At 46.4% G+C, this 17,424-nt stretch overlaps 1 protein-coding gene across 1 annotated transcript in view; it reads left to right on the forward strand.

Annotated features, from left to right (window-relative positions):
* LOC119458120 (synaptosomal-associated protein 25-like) overlaps window positions 1-17,424 on the forward strand; it is a 327,829-nt gene that overhangs the window by 250,027 nt on the left and 60,378 nt on the right. The window contains 1 exon segment of the mRNA XM_049670760.1: window positions 11,043-11,084. Coding sequence (XP_049526717.1) covers window positions 11,043-11,084 — 42 coding nt within the window.

Genomic DNA, 17,424 nt, shown 5'->3' on the forward strand with positions numbered 1-17,424 from the left:
CATCCAGCCTTGCTTCCGAAATAAGCCCCAAACTCGGGCGTTGCTGGAGGTACTCGAAGCTTCAGGCATTCTTTGCCGCTAGTTCTTCGTGGTTCGAACAGACGTCTGTTGCATCCCACGGAATCGACACCGTCGGCCAGACTATTGTGGGCCGTCGTCCGTACCGCATTTCTTTAGCCTTGCGCGAAATCAAGGAGAACATCGCCGACATGCTCAAAAAGAACATCGTAAGCCCCTCTGCAAGTTCTTGGTCATCACTCGTCGTTTTAGTACAGAACAAAGATGTATCGGTACAGTTACGCGCTAAATAAGATCACCGGCAAGGATTTCTATCCTATGCCTCGTATCGATGACGCTCTTGATTCTTCGAAAAGGGCGCAATGCTCCTCTAGCATAGATCTTCGCTCGAGCTATTGGCAATTTCTCATGCACGAAGCTGACTAAATTAGCTTGTCAAGTATTTCCAGAGAATTTTTGCCTATGTGAAAAAACACCAGGCATCGTAAGAAAGACAAACTTACATTTCCGTGTCAGTTATGGCAGATTTATCACACCTGACATCAACAAAATAAGAACGGCCGCCTTTTCTACTCCAGGTGCTCTTTACGAGTTCAACGTAATGCCTGTCGGCTACCAGGGTGACCAGGCTTTCTACTCCACTGAGACGTAAGAATAATATAGCTAATCGGATCAATGGTTATGGTGTGGGACGGGGAGTACTTGAATAGTCAATTCTTGTTCCGTTTGTACTGTCACGAAGCCACGAAGGGACATATAGATTGCACGAACGCATCGTTTCCCGTTGCTAAGCTGATGGTGTTGCTACTAGGCACATCGCATTCTGACCACGTGGGGGCATAACTGTATAACCTCGACTCCTTTTGGCTTTCTCATTTCTGCTCCTTTCTTTATAGTATTATTTTTATTCTTCGGGTATAGTAAACGTAAATAGCCAGAGTCGGTTAGTTTATCGCTGCAGTCAGCAATCCACGGATGCTCAGGAGTAAGTTTGCCGCCGGGTAACGGACATACACCGCGAGGGAAAAACAAATATATATATATATATATATATATATATATATATATATATATATATATATATATATAACGTATTTCGTGGCTTTCGTGACTGGCATTGACGAGACTGGATCTTAGCTAAAAAACACCGGAGAAAGTGGTGCCGCTTTGGGGCCTGCCGTGGAGTCGACAGTTGACTGCTCGCCAGAGATACCTTTAGCGAGGCGTATAAGGAAAAGGGAGTTTTTTTTTTTTCTCTTCTTTAAGGGAACCGAAACGTCCGAGTATAGGTGTTCTGGTTGGTCTCCAGGAAAGAGAAAGATTTGGGTTTCGGTAAACGACCGCACATCACCAAAACGACGACGAGCTCTTCCGTTGATGTCGGCCTACTTACCGCTACTTTTCTTTTTCGTTTTCTTTGCGAAGCAGCTCTGGAAACGTGACGCCGAATTTGTCTACGGGCGTGCCTTGACTTGACAAGGCTCTGCCCGGATTCCCTTTCTTCCTTTTTTCCCCGCCGATTGGCCCTCGTCGGGGAGTTTATAAATAGGGCGCGCGTTATTTCTTTCGTCGCAAACTGCGACTCTGTCCGCCGGGAATGTTGGCACAGCCGGCGGAAACGGCAGGGATCGTAAAGGAAATGCGGCTGCACAAACGTGGCGCAGCGTATATAAATGTAGGGAAGTTTAGGATATATATAGGGATGGAGTCTGGCGGATGTCGGCGGTGAATCGCGTGTCCTGACACTGACCTGACTCGGCCTTCTCTGCACTTGACATTGGTTGTACGTAGGTGGAGATCGGTTACATATTGGTTAGGACGCTGGTCGCAAGTTGTGGTAATAGTGAATTACACCTCGAGCGAGCACGCCCTTGGCGACAGGAGTGGCGTTCTTGTTGCTGACAGCTGGAATTCGAGGCTCTCTCGTTTGCAGTAGTCGAGGAATGCAAGTTGCTTGAAAGGAGATGGCGCTTTTCCTTCATTTTTCTTTTTTCGCGCGTTCTATATGTATCTACCATGAGAGATCTTGTTTCCTGCTCCACGGGACGACGTCGCCTTGCCATAAGAAGGAACGATTCCCAGGGGTGTGAAGCTTTGCTTTTCTTAGCTTTTCATTCGCAGCGCTTGAATATTGTCCTGCAATAAACGCTAGCCTGATGGCCGGGCTCGGTGATTGGACAGGAGCTCGAAGTGCCACCTCCTCTAGACATCCGACGCTGACATTTTTTGCGCGCTAGAAGATACCGATGCGCTTTCGCGCCGCAGAGAGCGATCGAATGTCGAGAGTGCTACACATCAGCGAACAAAGCATCGCCAGGTTTTGCCAGTATACTCGCTGATTGGCTGCTCCTACGCGTTGCCGGCGACGGCGCATACCTTCGACTTTTAGTATCTCGAAGGTCGTAGCTTTTGTGTCGTAGATTGAGAGCTGCGGGGAAAAAGAACACGCTTATATGATTCGAACCTTTTCGTGGGCAATGCGCATGTCCTTATGATCTTTATAGCAACATAATTTTCGGTACTTCTGATTTACCGCGAATGTCAGAGAAGGGTTACAATATAGTAGGTGTTTTTGACTGCCGGTAATTTCGTACTCAGTGTTACTGGTTATGTTTCGCCGCTCGTTGTCTCAGGCGGTGTTAGCCTGGCATTCAGCGCCGGTGGTGGCTTCGCCTGAGTGCCCTCCTTCACAGAACACCCTACTAGTAGTATCTAAGGCCAGAAGTCGCTATAGATGGGAAGACGCAAGATCTTTTTTCGCACTATGTGCGGTCCTTCCGGAGCGCATGTAAAAAAAAAATAAAAAAATCTATGTACTGAACACGCGATTCCTCATCTCGGCAATTAGTTATCGCCGCTTTTTTATTAAAACAACGGCATCACCAAGTGCGGTGCTCTAGCTGCATCGGCCATCCCATAGCCTATGCACAGCGGACAAAATGCACGACCTGCCTCGAATGAACATTCTGTAGATTTTTTCAGTTCATTCATTCATTCATTCATTCATTCATTCATTCATTCATTCATTCATTCATTAAGACATACAAATTATTTTTACACGGCACTTGTGTGGTAAGGGGTGGCAAAAAAAGGAAACTATACATGCCTGACAATGTGCTTATCCTGTCCGGATTTTGTAAATAGCTCGGCTTCTGTGCGGTTAGGAAATGTGAATGTACACGGCGCGCCCTGCAATGTCGGGAGCTGTTCACCGCGTAGTTCCAAAAAAAAAAAAAGAAAAAAAAAAGAAAAACTTTTCATTTCTTGTCCAGATGGCCTAACTTCAGTCGTCGGCTTGAGCACGCGCATTATTCCCTATTAGCAGTCGAACGGCACGAATTTTCGAAACGATCAGATGAAAAACTATAACTGTTCGCTCGTTTCGTGACAGGGTTCTCCCCGTCGGCTTTGCGACAACAGCAGCGTATCCAGGCCCACCGCCTTGTTTTGCCTTACCCGCCTTGGTTATACTCAGTGGGCTACGGTGTTGGGCTGCTGAGTACGAGGTCGCGGCATACAATCCAGGCCACGGCGGCCGCATGTCGATGGGGGCGAAATGCGAAAGCACCCGTGTACTTAGATTTAGGTTCACGTGAAAGAACCCCACAGGTGGTCCAAGTTATTCCGAAGCCCCCCACTACGGCGCGCCTCATAATCAGATCGTGGTTTTGGCACGTGAAAACCCATAATTTTTTTTTTTTTTGTCTCGAAGATGGCGTAGATGGTATACGCCTTTCGTTGTAACTTTCGCTGCGTTCATTCGTTGCGGGTTTCCTAGGTGCTTCTGCTCGTGGTGTTCATTTGAGCGCGCACCCTTCGCATCCCCAGGTGCTTCGTTTGTCATTTTTGTTTGGACTGGCTAGTTTCCTTGTTTTCTTGTGCTCCGAGCGGCTTCTCTACGCAAGTGAGCGCGTTATTGATTAAAATTCTCGCGCGGCCGCGGCGCGATACCGCCGCCACCGTGGTTGGTCACAACATGCCTCGCTCGCCCTTGCGACGCGCGACGTCGGGAACGGTGATTTACGGCGTCACAGCCCGGAAGAGACGGGAGATTAGCGCCGTCGATAAATTCAGCCCGCGTGGTTCGTTTTTCGTCTTTCATATCTTCGCTTACGCCCCCCCCCCCCCCCCTCTTCTTTCCCTTTCTGCAAGCTCACCTCTCTCGCCGCGCATATTATGTGCATTTCCGTGGACCTCGGTCTGCGCGAAGTGGTGCTGACCTGCACAGCCTTTTCTATACCGGCGCGCGCTCCGACGAAGCCGCGCGCATTGTCGAACCGGCATTAGAGCCACGGGGCTCGCACCGCTGGCTCTGTACTGCTGTTTATACGAGATCGACGGGCCACTCTAGCTTGAGTGGTGCGCGTTCCGCATTCCGGAAATATCGCTGATGGCGAAAGCATTGGCCGAAACGGGAAAAGTCGGGAGGAGAGGAGAACACGGAAGAGCAGGAAAAATGGGTCGTGGGCCGCCGTTGGCCTTGGCGATCGGTCCTTTCGCCTTTTCTTTTCTTTTCCAGGAATGGAACATGCTTGTTTTGTGTGCCATGCTGGTCACGAGTGTGCGCGTTGTAGACGAAGATTTGAACACACCTTTTGCCGAATTGCGTCGCCTCTTTTCTTCCTTGCGCTTCTTGTTCTTCGTGTTACCAGAAGACCCCCCTTTTTTTTTCTTTTGGTGGTTTTCGTTTGGTTACTTTTGTTATGCCTCTTTGAGGAACCTCGAGCTCGTACCGGCTTGAATTTTCGATTGCGGTTATAACCACAAACACGTTTGGCGAATCGATGTGTGAGAGGGAGGGAGAGAGGGGAGGGAAGGGGACATGGTCTTCACGGTGAACATATGCTGCTGACGTAATTTTATACTGCAAATAACATTATTTTACTGGACACATTTGTTTGCGCACTGGTAACATGTAAAATATATTCCGACCATACTGGCTTATATGATTGATTGATTGACTGATTGATTGATTGATTGGTTGGTTGATTGATTTTGTGTGGTTAACGTCCTAAATACACGCATTGGTTGTTGGGGACTTCGTAGTGGAAAGCTCCGGTTTAATTTTGATCACTTGGAGTTGTTTAATGTGGAGCGAAAGCTCGGCGCGCGTAGCGTTTTTAACGCGATAGCGTTAAGTGCCCTGTGTCGCAGAAATTTCGGCGTCGGTGTCGGCTTCGGCGTTAAGCATCGGCGTCTGGCGGAAATAATCATGCCGAACCACATCTTCCCGAAACACCCCGACCACAGAGGCCCTCCGCGGGGCGCAAGGCGTTAGAGAACAAAAATTGAATTTCTCAAAGTGAAATCCGTCAGAAAAATTGTAAAGTACGACTTAACCACAACCTATACAGGCGTGATAGCGTCGGATTGTAATTTGAATATACGAGAAAGAGCCTGATAAGCGCGCGTCCCTCGTGCCTTTTCACTCGCACATACAGCGTCCGGAGCGCGGCGACGATTTCACCGCCGTTGACGTCATACGGAACCTCACGGCGACGACGACGCCGACAGCAGAAATCCGCTTTGGAGTGTCCATATAAATGCTATCGCAATGAAGAAGTGCTCGAAACCTGCTAGGTTGCATCTACGTTTCCTTTAGTTTGCATTGTTGTTCTTACCAATGAACGATTGTCTAGATCCGTGCAGATGGAGAGTCAGACGTTGCGACTTCACGGCGAGCTTTAAAACGGCGTCGACACTTCTTTCTTCTTCTTTAAAACGGCGTCTTGCGACTTTTCTATAGCTTACCAATACTTTTCCTTTGTGGCAGGAAAGTGTCTGTCTCCCTTTTGGCGAAACCTAAATTACTAATACAGTTTAAGTAAATGCCCCATTTTACTGCATCAGAGTTTCCTACAAAATATTCCCAGAGGTAGCTGGCGTGGTGATAGTTTAGGTACCATGGGAACGATTAGTACCGCATTTACACAAGTATAATGCGAGTTCTTTTTAATTTTCCGGTCTCAAAACGCGCTTCGCGTTACATTTTGGTTCGTGACTCGAATATAATGAGTATTTTCCCTTTTATTTTTCTGGCGCATGAAACTCCAGTCAGCTAAACGACTAGGCGCTACCGCGCACGTAGCCCTGATCGATTGTACCGCGGGCAATTCTCAAGCGCCGCCTGTCCAATAACGTCGATGGCATACAGGACGACGCCTCCTCACTCGCTGCTCCCGTCGTCCATGTAGCGTCAGAATTCTATTTTGTCATTTTTTGTGTGTGTGTATGAATGAAACCCTTCGCCGTACTGCACCTTAGCTCTACGCATACACGCATGCGCGCCGACGAGCGTTCAGCAGGCGTGCACGCGCTCAGCGTCTTCACTATACGCTCGCGTGCGCTGCAGGAAAAGCGCGTTGCGCTTTTTCTTTCACCTAGCGCCGCAGCTCGGCAGCGTCCGCTTGGTCCCTACCTGTCGCCGTTTCCCCAGGCGTCATATCACGCTCGGAGCGTCCAAGCCGGCTTGTTCAAGCGTTATACCGCGGCGGATATCTGGGGCTCGAGGCCGGCTCGCCGGATCCCCGGCGCCTCTGTACGGCGGCCAGTCTTTAATTAAGCCCCCTTAATGAACGGTGCTTCTTTTCGAGCGTATCCAGTCGCCCCCTTTCTCTTCCTTTCTCTCTCCCTCCGTCTCATCTGCACCGCTTCGGAGCCGTTGTCTTTCGCAGCGTGTTTTTCATTCTCGCAAGCCGAATGAATGGTTGGGGGGATCAGGTGGAGATCCGGCCTGCCCAAGGAGAGCCATTGTTCCGCTCTCGTTCGATTGTGTCCCGAATCAGCGAGCTGTTTTATCCCGGCAGAAACGGCGAGCGAGGGTGATATAGGATCCCGCGCTGTTAGCGCAGATGGTGCGCTCTCGCTGTTGTTCCCGTCACAGCTCGGGGTCCTTAAGAAAATAGTTGAACTAACGATGTGACCCCCCCCCCCCCCCCCTGGGTATAGGTAAACTTGGACCGCCTGCTGTGTGGCCGGCGGCGGTTCATGATTCGTTATCCCCAGGGAATGATGGGTCCTGTTTTAACGCGACAGCGTTAAGGGCCCCGTGTCGCAGAAAATCTGGCGTCGGTGACGGCGTCGGCGTCCGCGGTTGAGAAAAATCATTCCGAACCACCCCGACCACGCAGGCCCTCCGAGTGGCGCAGAGGCGTTAGTGAACTAATTGAATTTCTCAAAGTAAAATACGTTAGAAAAATCGCAGCGTGCGTACAGGTCCTTGAAATCCTTGAAAACCCTTGAAATTGAAAAGTGCATTTTCAAGGCCCTTGAAAGTCCTGAAATTTCTTTCCTTCCTTGAAAATCCTTGAATTTCGTGGGCAATGCACTCTGATATCGACATTGCAACCTTTCTGTGGTAGATCGGCATCGATCTGACATGCTCCCCATTTCAGAAGCAATACGCCCGCACGAGAACACACGGTTCCGTTTTGCAGAACTGCGGGGAAAAATAAAAGGCTTCACCGCACCAAACCGTGAAGGGAGTGAGAGATGCGTGCCGCGCTTGGGTGCTGTGTTTACGCTGCTTTCCTCATCCTATCGTTCGTTTCACTCCTCGCCCGTCGGTCTGCCTTTTCCCACTTTACCTCTTGCGCGCGAGGTGAACCTAAAGAGAGCTATAGTGGAGCAACTTTACCACTGATGCTCAGTGCCTTTGTGCCTTCGGGTGGAGGTTTGTTGTAATATTATTTATGATCATATAAGTGCAATAACATTATGCTGAATGTATTGGAAATGTTTCATGAACCAACCCAGCTAATACTGCAGAAGCCTGAGAGCTGTTGTGAGTGTTTGTTGTGTTAACGTTTAATAATGCGAACTTGAGAAATGATCAAGACAAGACATGTTTTACAAAATTTCAATATACTGTACATCTATTTTTTATAATATAATGGATGTGTAGCAATACTACACTGAATGGTTTCGAAATGTTCGGTAAACTTGCCCAGTTAATACTGGAGAAGTCAGAGTAGCTGTTGGGAGCATTCAGTGTGTTTTGTGAACTTCTTTTTCTTCGGTATTGTTGTGAACTTGCAAAGTGATCAAGGTTCCACAATATTAACATCATTGGGATATAAATTTATTTCTTTAGCGCAATAACCATATGCTGAATGTTTTGAATATTTTTGGTGAACTTTACCAAGTCTATACTGCAGAGATCTCAGCCGCTGTTGTAAGCATTCATTTTGTGTTGTGATCTTGAGAAGTTATCAAGGCTAGACGTTTTATTATAATTGTGATATACATTTATTTATTGTAATTGCAATAAAACTAATCATTTTTGGAAATGTTAGAGTAAAGAAATCCTACTTTGGATGGATGCCGCTTTGAGTCCTTGAAGAACCTGTGACAGGTCCTGGAAAGTCCTGGAATATCCTTGAATTTTTGCCGTGGGAACCTGTACGAACCCTGAATTTTTATCGTAAAGTACGCCTTAACCACAACCTACAGACACGATAGCGTCGGATTGTAATTCGAATGTACGAGACAACGTATATTCTGTTACGAGGAAACTCAAACAGAAACCCCTTTTCCAGCATTTCTACCATTCATACAGCGGCGCGCCTGGGTAGGTTACTTGTAAAAACGCCATCCAGATGGCGCTCGCCTCCTTGGCAGCGTAAAAAGGCAGCGGCGCGCAGAGGCGAAGGTGTAGAAAAAAAGCCGCAGTTGCCGGGAAGCCTCACAAGCAGTCAGGGATCTTTGAATGCTATCGCGTTCCACTCTTAATGGCGAAGCTTAAGCGTCCTCCAAATTTTTGTCTGCATTCTGGCTCCATCATCGGTCGGTGTGGCCGCCTGCGCCGGATAATGTTTTGTGCCTTGCGGCCGTGGGGCAAGTGATGCTGGATTGCGCCGATTCTCGACACGTCACCGAAACTTAGTGGTTATAGCTTTGCTTTGTCAGCAAAGCACGGCGCACGGCCATTCCCAGGAGTGGCCGTGAGCTGAGGGCTTCCCTGCGGTGCAGTTGTTAGCAGAAAGACATGCTTGCCTTTCCTCCAACCCTGCGAAAAATCATTCATTCATTCATTCATTCATTCATTCATTCATTCATTCATTCATTCATTCATTCATTCTTTCATTCATTCATCAACCCCTGCTGGTGTATCTGAGTGGCCGGACAGAAGCTTGTGATACAAATGTTCTAGGCGAAGATCCCGGCTTTCTGTGCGTTCTCTCTCGACATTTTCCGCGCGACGCTGTCGCACTTTAATGAAAATAAAAGGAACAAAAAGATGTTTCATCCTGCTTTCCCTAAAGAGCCTGGAACGCTAACAATAAATTTGGTGTCGAAACTACGTTTGGAAACCGTGTACGCCATTGCGCTGTTGGCTTTGATTTACGTCACGAATAGCGTTTCTTTCTTTATTCCCCCTTTATCGTTCATAATATTGCGGACTAGATGGAAAAAGTGAGAGAAGCGGGCTTTGTGTGCGCGTGCGTGTGCTCGGGCTCTAAACATTACTCGTGTATATAGCGTTTGTCGAGAGACAAACGGTTGAAACCGCTGTAAGCACGAGCGGTTGCAGTTTAATCACTGCGTCTCATCACTATACCGTGCAACTCGGGGTGCTGTGGAGATGCAGAGTGTCGGGTGTTCGGTTTGTCTGTCTCGCTCCCGGCCCTGATCGATAATTCAAACGCTTCTGATGCAAGAGGAGGCGGACTACACGTCCGCAAGGTCATTTGCGTATACCTGCCAACTTTTACGATTCCATACGCTAAGTTCTCGAATTTCGCAGATCGTTCGCGGTTGTCGTAATCGCGCTAGTAACTTCAAGATATTTGATTTGCGTCCGGTTTAGGGCAAAGCGGATCTCAAAAGATTACAGATGTAGACATGGGCCGATTTTTTTTTTTCAGATCCGCTCAATTATGCGCCGCGACACTCTGCAGCGCTACCAATCTCGACTCAGGAATTTTTTTTTTTTGAACTTCGCGATGAAGACGGGGCCAGAAACATAGACGCACACGTCTTGTCTTCTTTGCGCAGTTCAAAAACAATTGCTGAATCTATGAACCGACTAGCCCAACAACATGCCTTACTTCACCAATCTCGAAACCAACGTTTAACGACAACCGAAACATCGGTGGCCGTTACGTCAGTATCTTAGGAATAAACTTCATCAACAAACTTAACGAACTAATGCCTACAAATATAGTTATTTTCCCAGAACAGTGACAGACTGGAATTCGATGATGATGATGATTTTGCTGCAAGACTTGAAAATTACTTGATTAGTGCTTAGTGTTATAATGTATTGTATTCTTAGTGTTCTTGTTGATGTTGTTGCTGTTACCGTTGACTTTGTGTTTCTTTCGCCACTCCTGCTTATATACCAAGATGTTAGTCCGCAGTATGTATAAGTAAATCAGCATTATCGTTTGTCTTGGGCGCAGATAATTTTTGCTGCAACTGTACGCCCCTAGTGTCGCTAAAAAATATAGCACTTAATTAAGTGGAACCTACGTTTGATAAATGTCCTTGAGCGTCGGCTTTTCGTTCTTTTGAGCTTATTGTCACTGTTACTGCGTATCACTCTAATCTCGTCCCACATATGTTACACTAAGTGGAACATCACGCAGGTTCCACAAAGTAGAACATATCTGCAAAAGAAATGTTCCACTTAGTGGAACTTACGTGGAAAGAGATTAAGAGTGTAAAAGCACAGTGCCTGTTCATGGCATACTTTCATAGTAAAATCTGCTTATTTTTATAGAAGCTGTCAACATGTTGAGTAAAAGCAACTTTTTGTATCTTCGGCCAAAGTTTAGTGTTTTTCGGCTTCGACTGTATCGTATTTTTCAAACTCCAGGAGTTGTTCGTGTGCACCTTCGACAGCGCGCTGCAAGCGCAGTGGCTTCGTTTTTTTTTTTGTTTTTGTTTTTCGTTTTTTCCCCGAGAGGTGTAGACCAGTTTCAGTCCTTAGGATTGGTTAAGCTGCGCTCATTTCATTCATTATGTCTTTGCCGAGTGATTTCTGGTCTTCAATTTATAACTGTTTTCTTTCTTTCTTGCAGTCGTTGGAGCGGACGCGGAACATGATATCACTATGCGAAGAGGTAAGCGCTCTTTGTTCTGATCTTGAGTTTGCCTTTATTTTCCATAAACATTCAATTTATGGGGGATTTAAGGAAAAAAATTGCACATGGCAACTTCACGGGCCTTAAATCTTTCTCTCTGTGCTGTACCTTGAACGCCCCTTGTTGTGCTCCCTGCGTTAACGTTTGATGCGCCCGCCTTGACATGTGGCTCTGAGTTTCTAGGCTCTCCACGAGACACATTATGGACCCTGGTGCAAGCTGCCGAAATTGCGTAAACAAAATGTTTACAGCACAACCGGATTTGTTTTTGGTCATTGCAGTGATGTGTAGCTTTCTTAGGGCCTGCATGCAACCCCCCCCCCCCCCTCCCTCCCTTCCTCCCTTTCTCTCTGTCTCTTTTTGTTTATCTTGCTCGATCTAAGTGAAATTCAAGCACGTGGTAGATTACGAGCTCGTGACTGGAAAAGGGATAAAAGTCAACTGGGCCTTTCTAACGTTCCACACAGCTGGATATAAAACAATGCCTGCGTTCCACGCAGACAGTGTTTTAAGTCGGCAGGATCAGTTTTGGTGCCAGACAGCGATGGACTGTGTCCTGCCTTCGTGGGGCAGTATTTCCCCGACTCGCTAGAGCGCAAACGTCGACTCGTAATGACGGCGAAAATTCACAAATAGGGGCGTGCGAATATTCGAAACTTTCGAATAACGAACCGAATATGGTCTTCCTTGATTGTGTCTGCGAATGGAATGGTCGCTGTTCGTAAATACGAATATTTTTCGGATAGTATTGGGGTATTTCGAAACGTCAACTTAACATATATAATCGTTAACTGTGCGCAATAAAGTGCAAGATTGGATCGAAATTGCGATAAATGTTGTCCTGGCGACTGTAGTTGCATAGAAGACGTAGTGGAACGCGCTGCGTCAATCAAGAAGCCTGATTTGTAACCCTGTGTCATTCGCGCTCACCAATGAGTCCTGAGGAAAGGAATGCACTCCCCATTGGCTTCTAATGGTCGATTTGGGCTTTTAATTAAGAGCTTTTTATAAATTGCAGTGTTATGTCAAAAACTTGCCAACGTTGTCAATATACTATAACGTGAAGATTGTTTTATATCAATGGTAAAAGCGGCTGTTCATTATTCATAAACTATTCGAAACTTACTCGATTCGCGTCTGGCTCTATTCGATTCGGTCTCGAAAATTACTATTCGCACGCTCCTACGAGTTGGAGTCTGAAGCAGTGTGTGTACGAAAAGCGTTAGTAAATTTTTATGCGTCTTCAAAGGAATGTACAGCCTCCGCCAGACTTAAATCGACCACATGAAAACACGTCTGTAACGGGATAACATTAGCAAACACTGGTTGTAAGGGGGGAAAGCGTTGGACGCTTTTGAAGGAAGACATATTAAGCTAGCACATGCGGGGCAACCCAATCATAACTGCAAGGGTATAGGGGCATACTGCGAAGCTGTCGATTGACAAAGCGTTTTGTCCCTGTTCCCTGCCTTTCTCATGAACGAAGTGCAGAAATAAACTGTATTGAAATTGACCTCTCCAGCACCCTCCGCCGCAGAAGCAAAAGGGCTCCCAGGGCGTGTTCCGGTTACGTATGACGGTGACTGTGCAGAGTCGTCCACTTCTAGGGGGAGCGCCTCAGTAGCATTCAAGCCACTATAACTTCACCATTTCCTCTACTTAGTGGCGGGAACTCAGTTGTCTTATTTACAGATGCTGCTGTCTTTACATACATGTAGCGTAATATTCAGAACATTAGGACTTGCAGCATAAACACAACACTAGCTGACGCAAATACGAAGTATCCAATCAGAAGGGGGCAGTCCGATAGTGTGACTTATGTGCCTTATGCGATGCTTGATTCTGTATTCTATTAATGAGATTAGCCTGCGGGATTCCGTGCCAAATTGAAGCTTCTGTGTGCGCTAGGATATCATTGAGGTATTTCGTGCCTAACTGGGGACGACTATGTGTACGCAATGCGTTGTATTGGCTTACCTTAGGCATCTTTTACAATTGGGGTATCTTAGCCACACGCGTGTTTAAGCCGTGGTGAGGAGAGGGCAGGCCAAGGTTGCCCTGTGCACCTACTGTGACGAAAGATGGGACGCTCACCAATTTGTGCCCGGATGACGAGTCATTTGCCTGTCACGATGACGCCGTGAGTGTCGCATTGTTCTAGTACTTCTTCTTCAGACATGTCGCAGTACGTTTTTACGGAACATGCAGGTCACACACTCATAAAAAAAGAAACAGAAGGTTCAGGAAAATACGTTTTTGCAACTTCGGTTTTCGTGTGTTTTTAGAAGACAAATTATTTGGGCTCTGCCTACTGCGTATGTCCCGCCCAATAGCTTTAGTAACATCTCTTATAATCATTTTTTTCTTGTCACTGCGGTCACTGCTATGGTGTTCCTACATGAATTGGGAGCATTGTATGTGCCCATACTGTTCATAGGTTACGTCACCAAGCCACTTTTTTTCTGATAAAGTGGCTATTATAAAGCGTTGTACTGCGTGTGATGGACAGTGCTCGCGTAATGACCATGTCTGTGCCTGATGTCCGTGCAGTGTCCATGCAAAAATGATTCACGCACTAGCCTAGCAAACATTTATATCATAGCTCATTGCGTCACGAAGAGCCTTACATTTTCAGGAAAGTACTATATTGTTTTCTCTTTCTGTTCTGCGCCTCGTACCATTGTACACGTGACTGCGCGTTCAGCGGACGCTGCCCGGTCAGTAACCACCTGAGCCAGGCTTTGTGATGACGGCAACGGGACGACGAGAAAGGGTCGCCGCATCAGCTTTTGCGCTCCGCTAGTGAAGAGAGAGAGAGAAAAAATATATATCTTGATCCTGTTAGCGACGTCGCCTGGCATTTTTCTCTCGCAGTGCTGTTTCCGAAGCAAACGACGCAGCAGCAAGCAGTTCAGTGAACTCGGTCGCAAGCTTACGCCGTGTAGAGCGGCCCCATCTAAAGCAGGCTTTCTTTTATGTCCACCCGAATTTGAATACCGTTTCGTTCGCTGTCACATCGACGAGTTCGTGGAAGTCTTTTTTCCTGTCAAGGGCAGTGGTGTCACAAAAGTCGAAGCGCGTGCGTCGAATAGACATGCAAGGTCACGTGTGAGCGCTCGATCGTGTCGTAAGGAAGCCATGAAAATTCGGCTATAGCATATCGCAGCCCGATTTTAATGCCGCCCGTAGCGCGTGCTTGAAATGCGCGCGTTGAGAATCAAAACTTAGAAAGAGGATTAGTTATTTTTATATTTTTTCATTAATTTTTTACCAAATAAAACTTATAAAAAAAAGAACAAAACATACTCTGTTCCGCGTTTCTTTGTTTATTGTTTTTATTTTTTCCTGTCGTTATTGCGGCTTTTTCGTCTTTTTTTATTATTGCACACAACATTTGTTTATTCTGCAGCTACAGTAGAGAAAGCATGTAATCATTTGCTCGCACTTCCATGGCAACCCAGGTTCGTTAACGTTCGTTAATAAACGCACGTAATAGTATTCTTTATAATTAGTTGCCGCCACTCGAATGACAGGCGCGTGGTAATCGATTAGTTTATTTTTTTAGACACATAGATCCTATAAAATGTATCTTTAGTTGTATACAACGTGTTTTTAACAATTTTTGCTTATAATCTTCATTACGGATGGTTATATTGGAGTGCACAAGCGTACACGCATCTGCTTAAGAGGATAGGGTCCGTTCACTGTAGTCCGGAATATGCCATAGGCGCGCGTTAGGCAATTCCTGCGCACTGGCCGCTGATATTTCTCGGATTGTGTATGCCCTCTCTTTATTGAAAGCATCAATCTTACGAGCTTATAAAGCCATCGCCTGTCTGCGTGCAGTGTCGTTAGCATTTAAATTGGCTCATATTCGGCTTCGTCAGCGGCCGCTGGTTTAGAGCTTCTCCCATTTGTGCGCGACTGACTCGCCGAGATGACCACCACCCCGCCGAAATTTAACTCGCGTGCGTTTTGTTTCGTATGCGAGCTGTCTATCCGTTTTCTAGCATTAAGGGGTTGATGGGACTCGGGTCTTCAGAACGGCAGCGCTTTTCTTTTGGTGTTTTCATTTAGTAATGTCATTTTTTATGTGTGCATATAAATGAGTTTAGAAGGCGCGCTACGAAAACACCAAACGACACCGTAAAAAAAAAGTAAAATTTAATAATTGGTGCCGAAACCGCTTAACCCATTGTAATTCAATGTGGCCTTGGTCGCAGGTGCCTTAGCACACGTTTACTTTCTGTGTCTTTAGTCCCCTTTATGCGATATTTAGTTTTAAGCTCTTTCATTCCGCAGTACAAAAAGAAAAGTAGCCGCATACTGTGGACATCGGTGTTTCCTTTAATGCGTTGCCTCTACTTTAGCAGCCCATTACTGTCACTTGGATCAAGCGAGAACACCGAGCTTGTGGTGCATTGCCGGTTTGTTTCTCGTAGGGTAGAAGGAAAAATGGGCTTTGTGTGTTTATGGGCGAATGAAAGGTTTTCCTAATAGCCTCGGCGAGGTTCGCCACGAACTGCTTGCCGCTTCCGCTCCGGTCGCATTCGTCACGGCCATCTTGGAAACTACCCACACACTCTATTCCTCGGATCTCGGTCGTTTTCTTTGTCGCCGGATCGCAACAGACGACCGTACTTCAGTGTTCCATCGTCTGCATCCAAGGCATTTCCGTTTCCTGTGGGTTTCTTTCCTGTTCCTTGCGTTCCTTTCTTTTCATCTGGTTGCCTGTGTTGCCCCAGTCCTTTATTTATTTCTGTTTTTACCTTTCTCGACCATGTTTCTTTTACATTCCTTTTTTGTTTTGTTTTATTCAGTGCGGATGGAACATATTGAAAAGAGGGAAGTATTGCAGGAAAGCTGATCGTCTGCTATTCAGACTGTCGTCTGCAAGTACTCCCTCTCGATTGCATTGTCTTCCTTTTTTTTCTGTTAAGTCATACATGTTTCAAACTTGAGCTTGCGTCTTCGCCTTCGACACACATTTATTCCTCTTTCTTGTAGTGTCGTTCTCTTTTATTCTGGGTCTAGTCAATTTAACGGCGGATTCGTTTGCAGACAACCCCCTTCGCGCCGAGGAAATTCCGGGGGAGCATTTCTAGACACCCCCCTCCCTTTCAGCCGGAAAACTGAGTTGAAGTGACACTTTTGGGGCCGCGCCAGCGAGCGCGCGGACTCCATTCAACTCGACAGGCTGTCGCACCAGATTTATGCCTCGTTGGCGATGGCAACGGCCCTCACATTCCTCCCCCGAATCGCTCTTTCTTTAGCATATTCGATTTGGCGAAATGTGCCAAACGTCGTTCCGGTCATACCCTTGCTTTGTAAGAGAAGGCTCTGCTGCATAAGTTCTTCCCGTATTCTTATTTTTTAGAACAACGTCTTGAGAATGAAACGTGTGCCCAAATTTCGTTCAGACTAGTTTGATTTAATTAATGTACGAGTACATAGAACGGTCTGCAGTGGGCTTGGTATTGGTGGTGCGTTACTTGCGAAGTCTAAATTTATCTGCCTCACATACGGTCAGGTTGGTTGGAAAGCTCGCCATATCGCGTTGAAGGAAGCACTGCGAACTTTTGAAAGCGCTGGCGCAACAGTTTTTGCTTTGATCGTGTGACTCGCTTGTAGGACGCAAGATTTTGTACGTGGCCACAAACTTGAGCGTTAACGTTACCGCATGTTCTAGTGGCGACTATCTATGATTAATAAAATATAAGTAATTCAAGACAAAATGATAGCTCTTGCTGATGACGCTTGGTATCAGTAGTGGCGACCACAACTTGCGCGATAATGTCTAATAAGATAATAAGTTTAAAAAATCACAAACGTTTAAGTTAACGACTGTAGAAGGCACGTTGCTTTTGCAGAATTCAAGAAAGAACTCAAAAGCATAAGTTTTTGTTACAGGCTTTCCGTCTAACAGCAATTCGGAAAGAACAAGCATTCAGAACCTGTAGGGAAATTTATCTTTCGTTTAATATGTTTCGACAGTTCGGAAAACTTGTTTGGAACAGGAACGCAATTCACAACGCATTTTGGAGGCCGCATGTCCCTAAACTGGCGTTAGTTTCGAAGTTTCTCGCAAACGGCTATGGTTCGAGTACTGGCTGGCTACTATTCTGCAATTACAACGTGCTATCTGAAGCCTATAACCAAAGGTTAACGAGCGTACACGTATTGTAAATGATCGATTACATAGACGATTATCGCGCAACTTCAATTAAGCGCCACCGCTGTGAGCCTTGGTCAACATTAGTTATCTAGAGCAGAGACGAAAACCGTGCGCTGTAGGCTGTATCGCCATCCCTCCGCCAGG

The sequence above is a fragment of the Dermacentor silvarum genome, chromosome 7, assembly GCF_013339745.2.
Source record: "Dermacentor silvarum isolate Dsil-2018 chromosome 7, BIME_Dsil_1.4, whole genome shotgun sequence".
Classification (NCBI taxonomy): Eukaryota; Metazoa; Arthropoda; class Arachnida; order Ixodida; family Ixodidae; genus Dermacentor; species Dermacentor silvarum.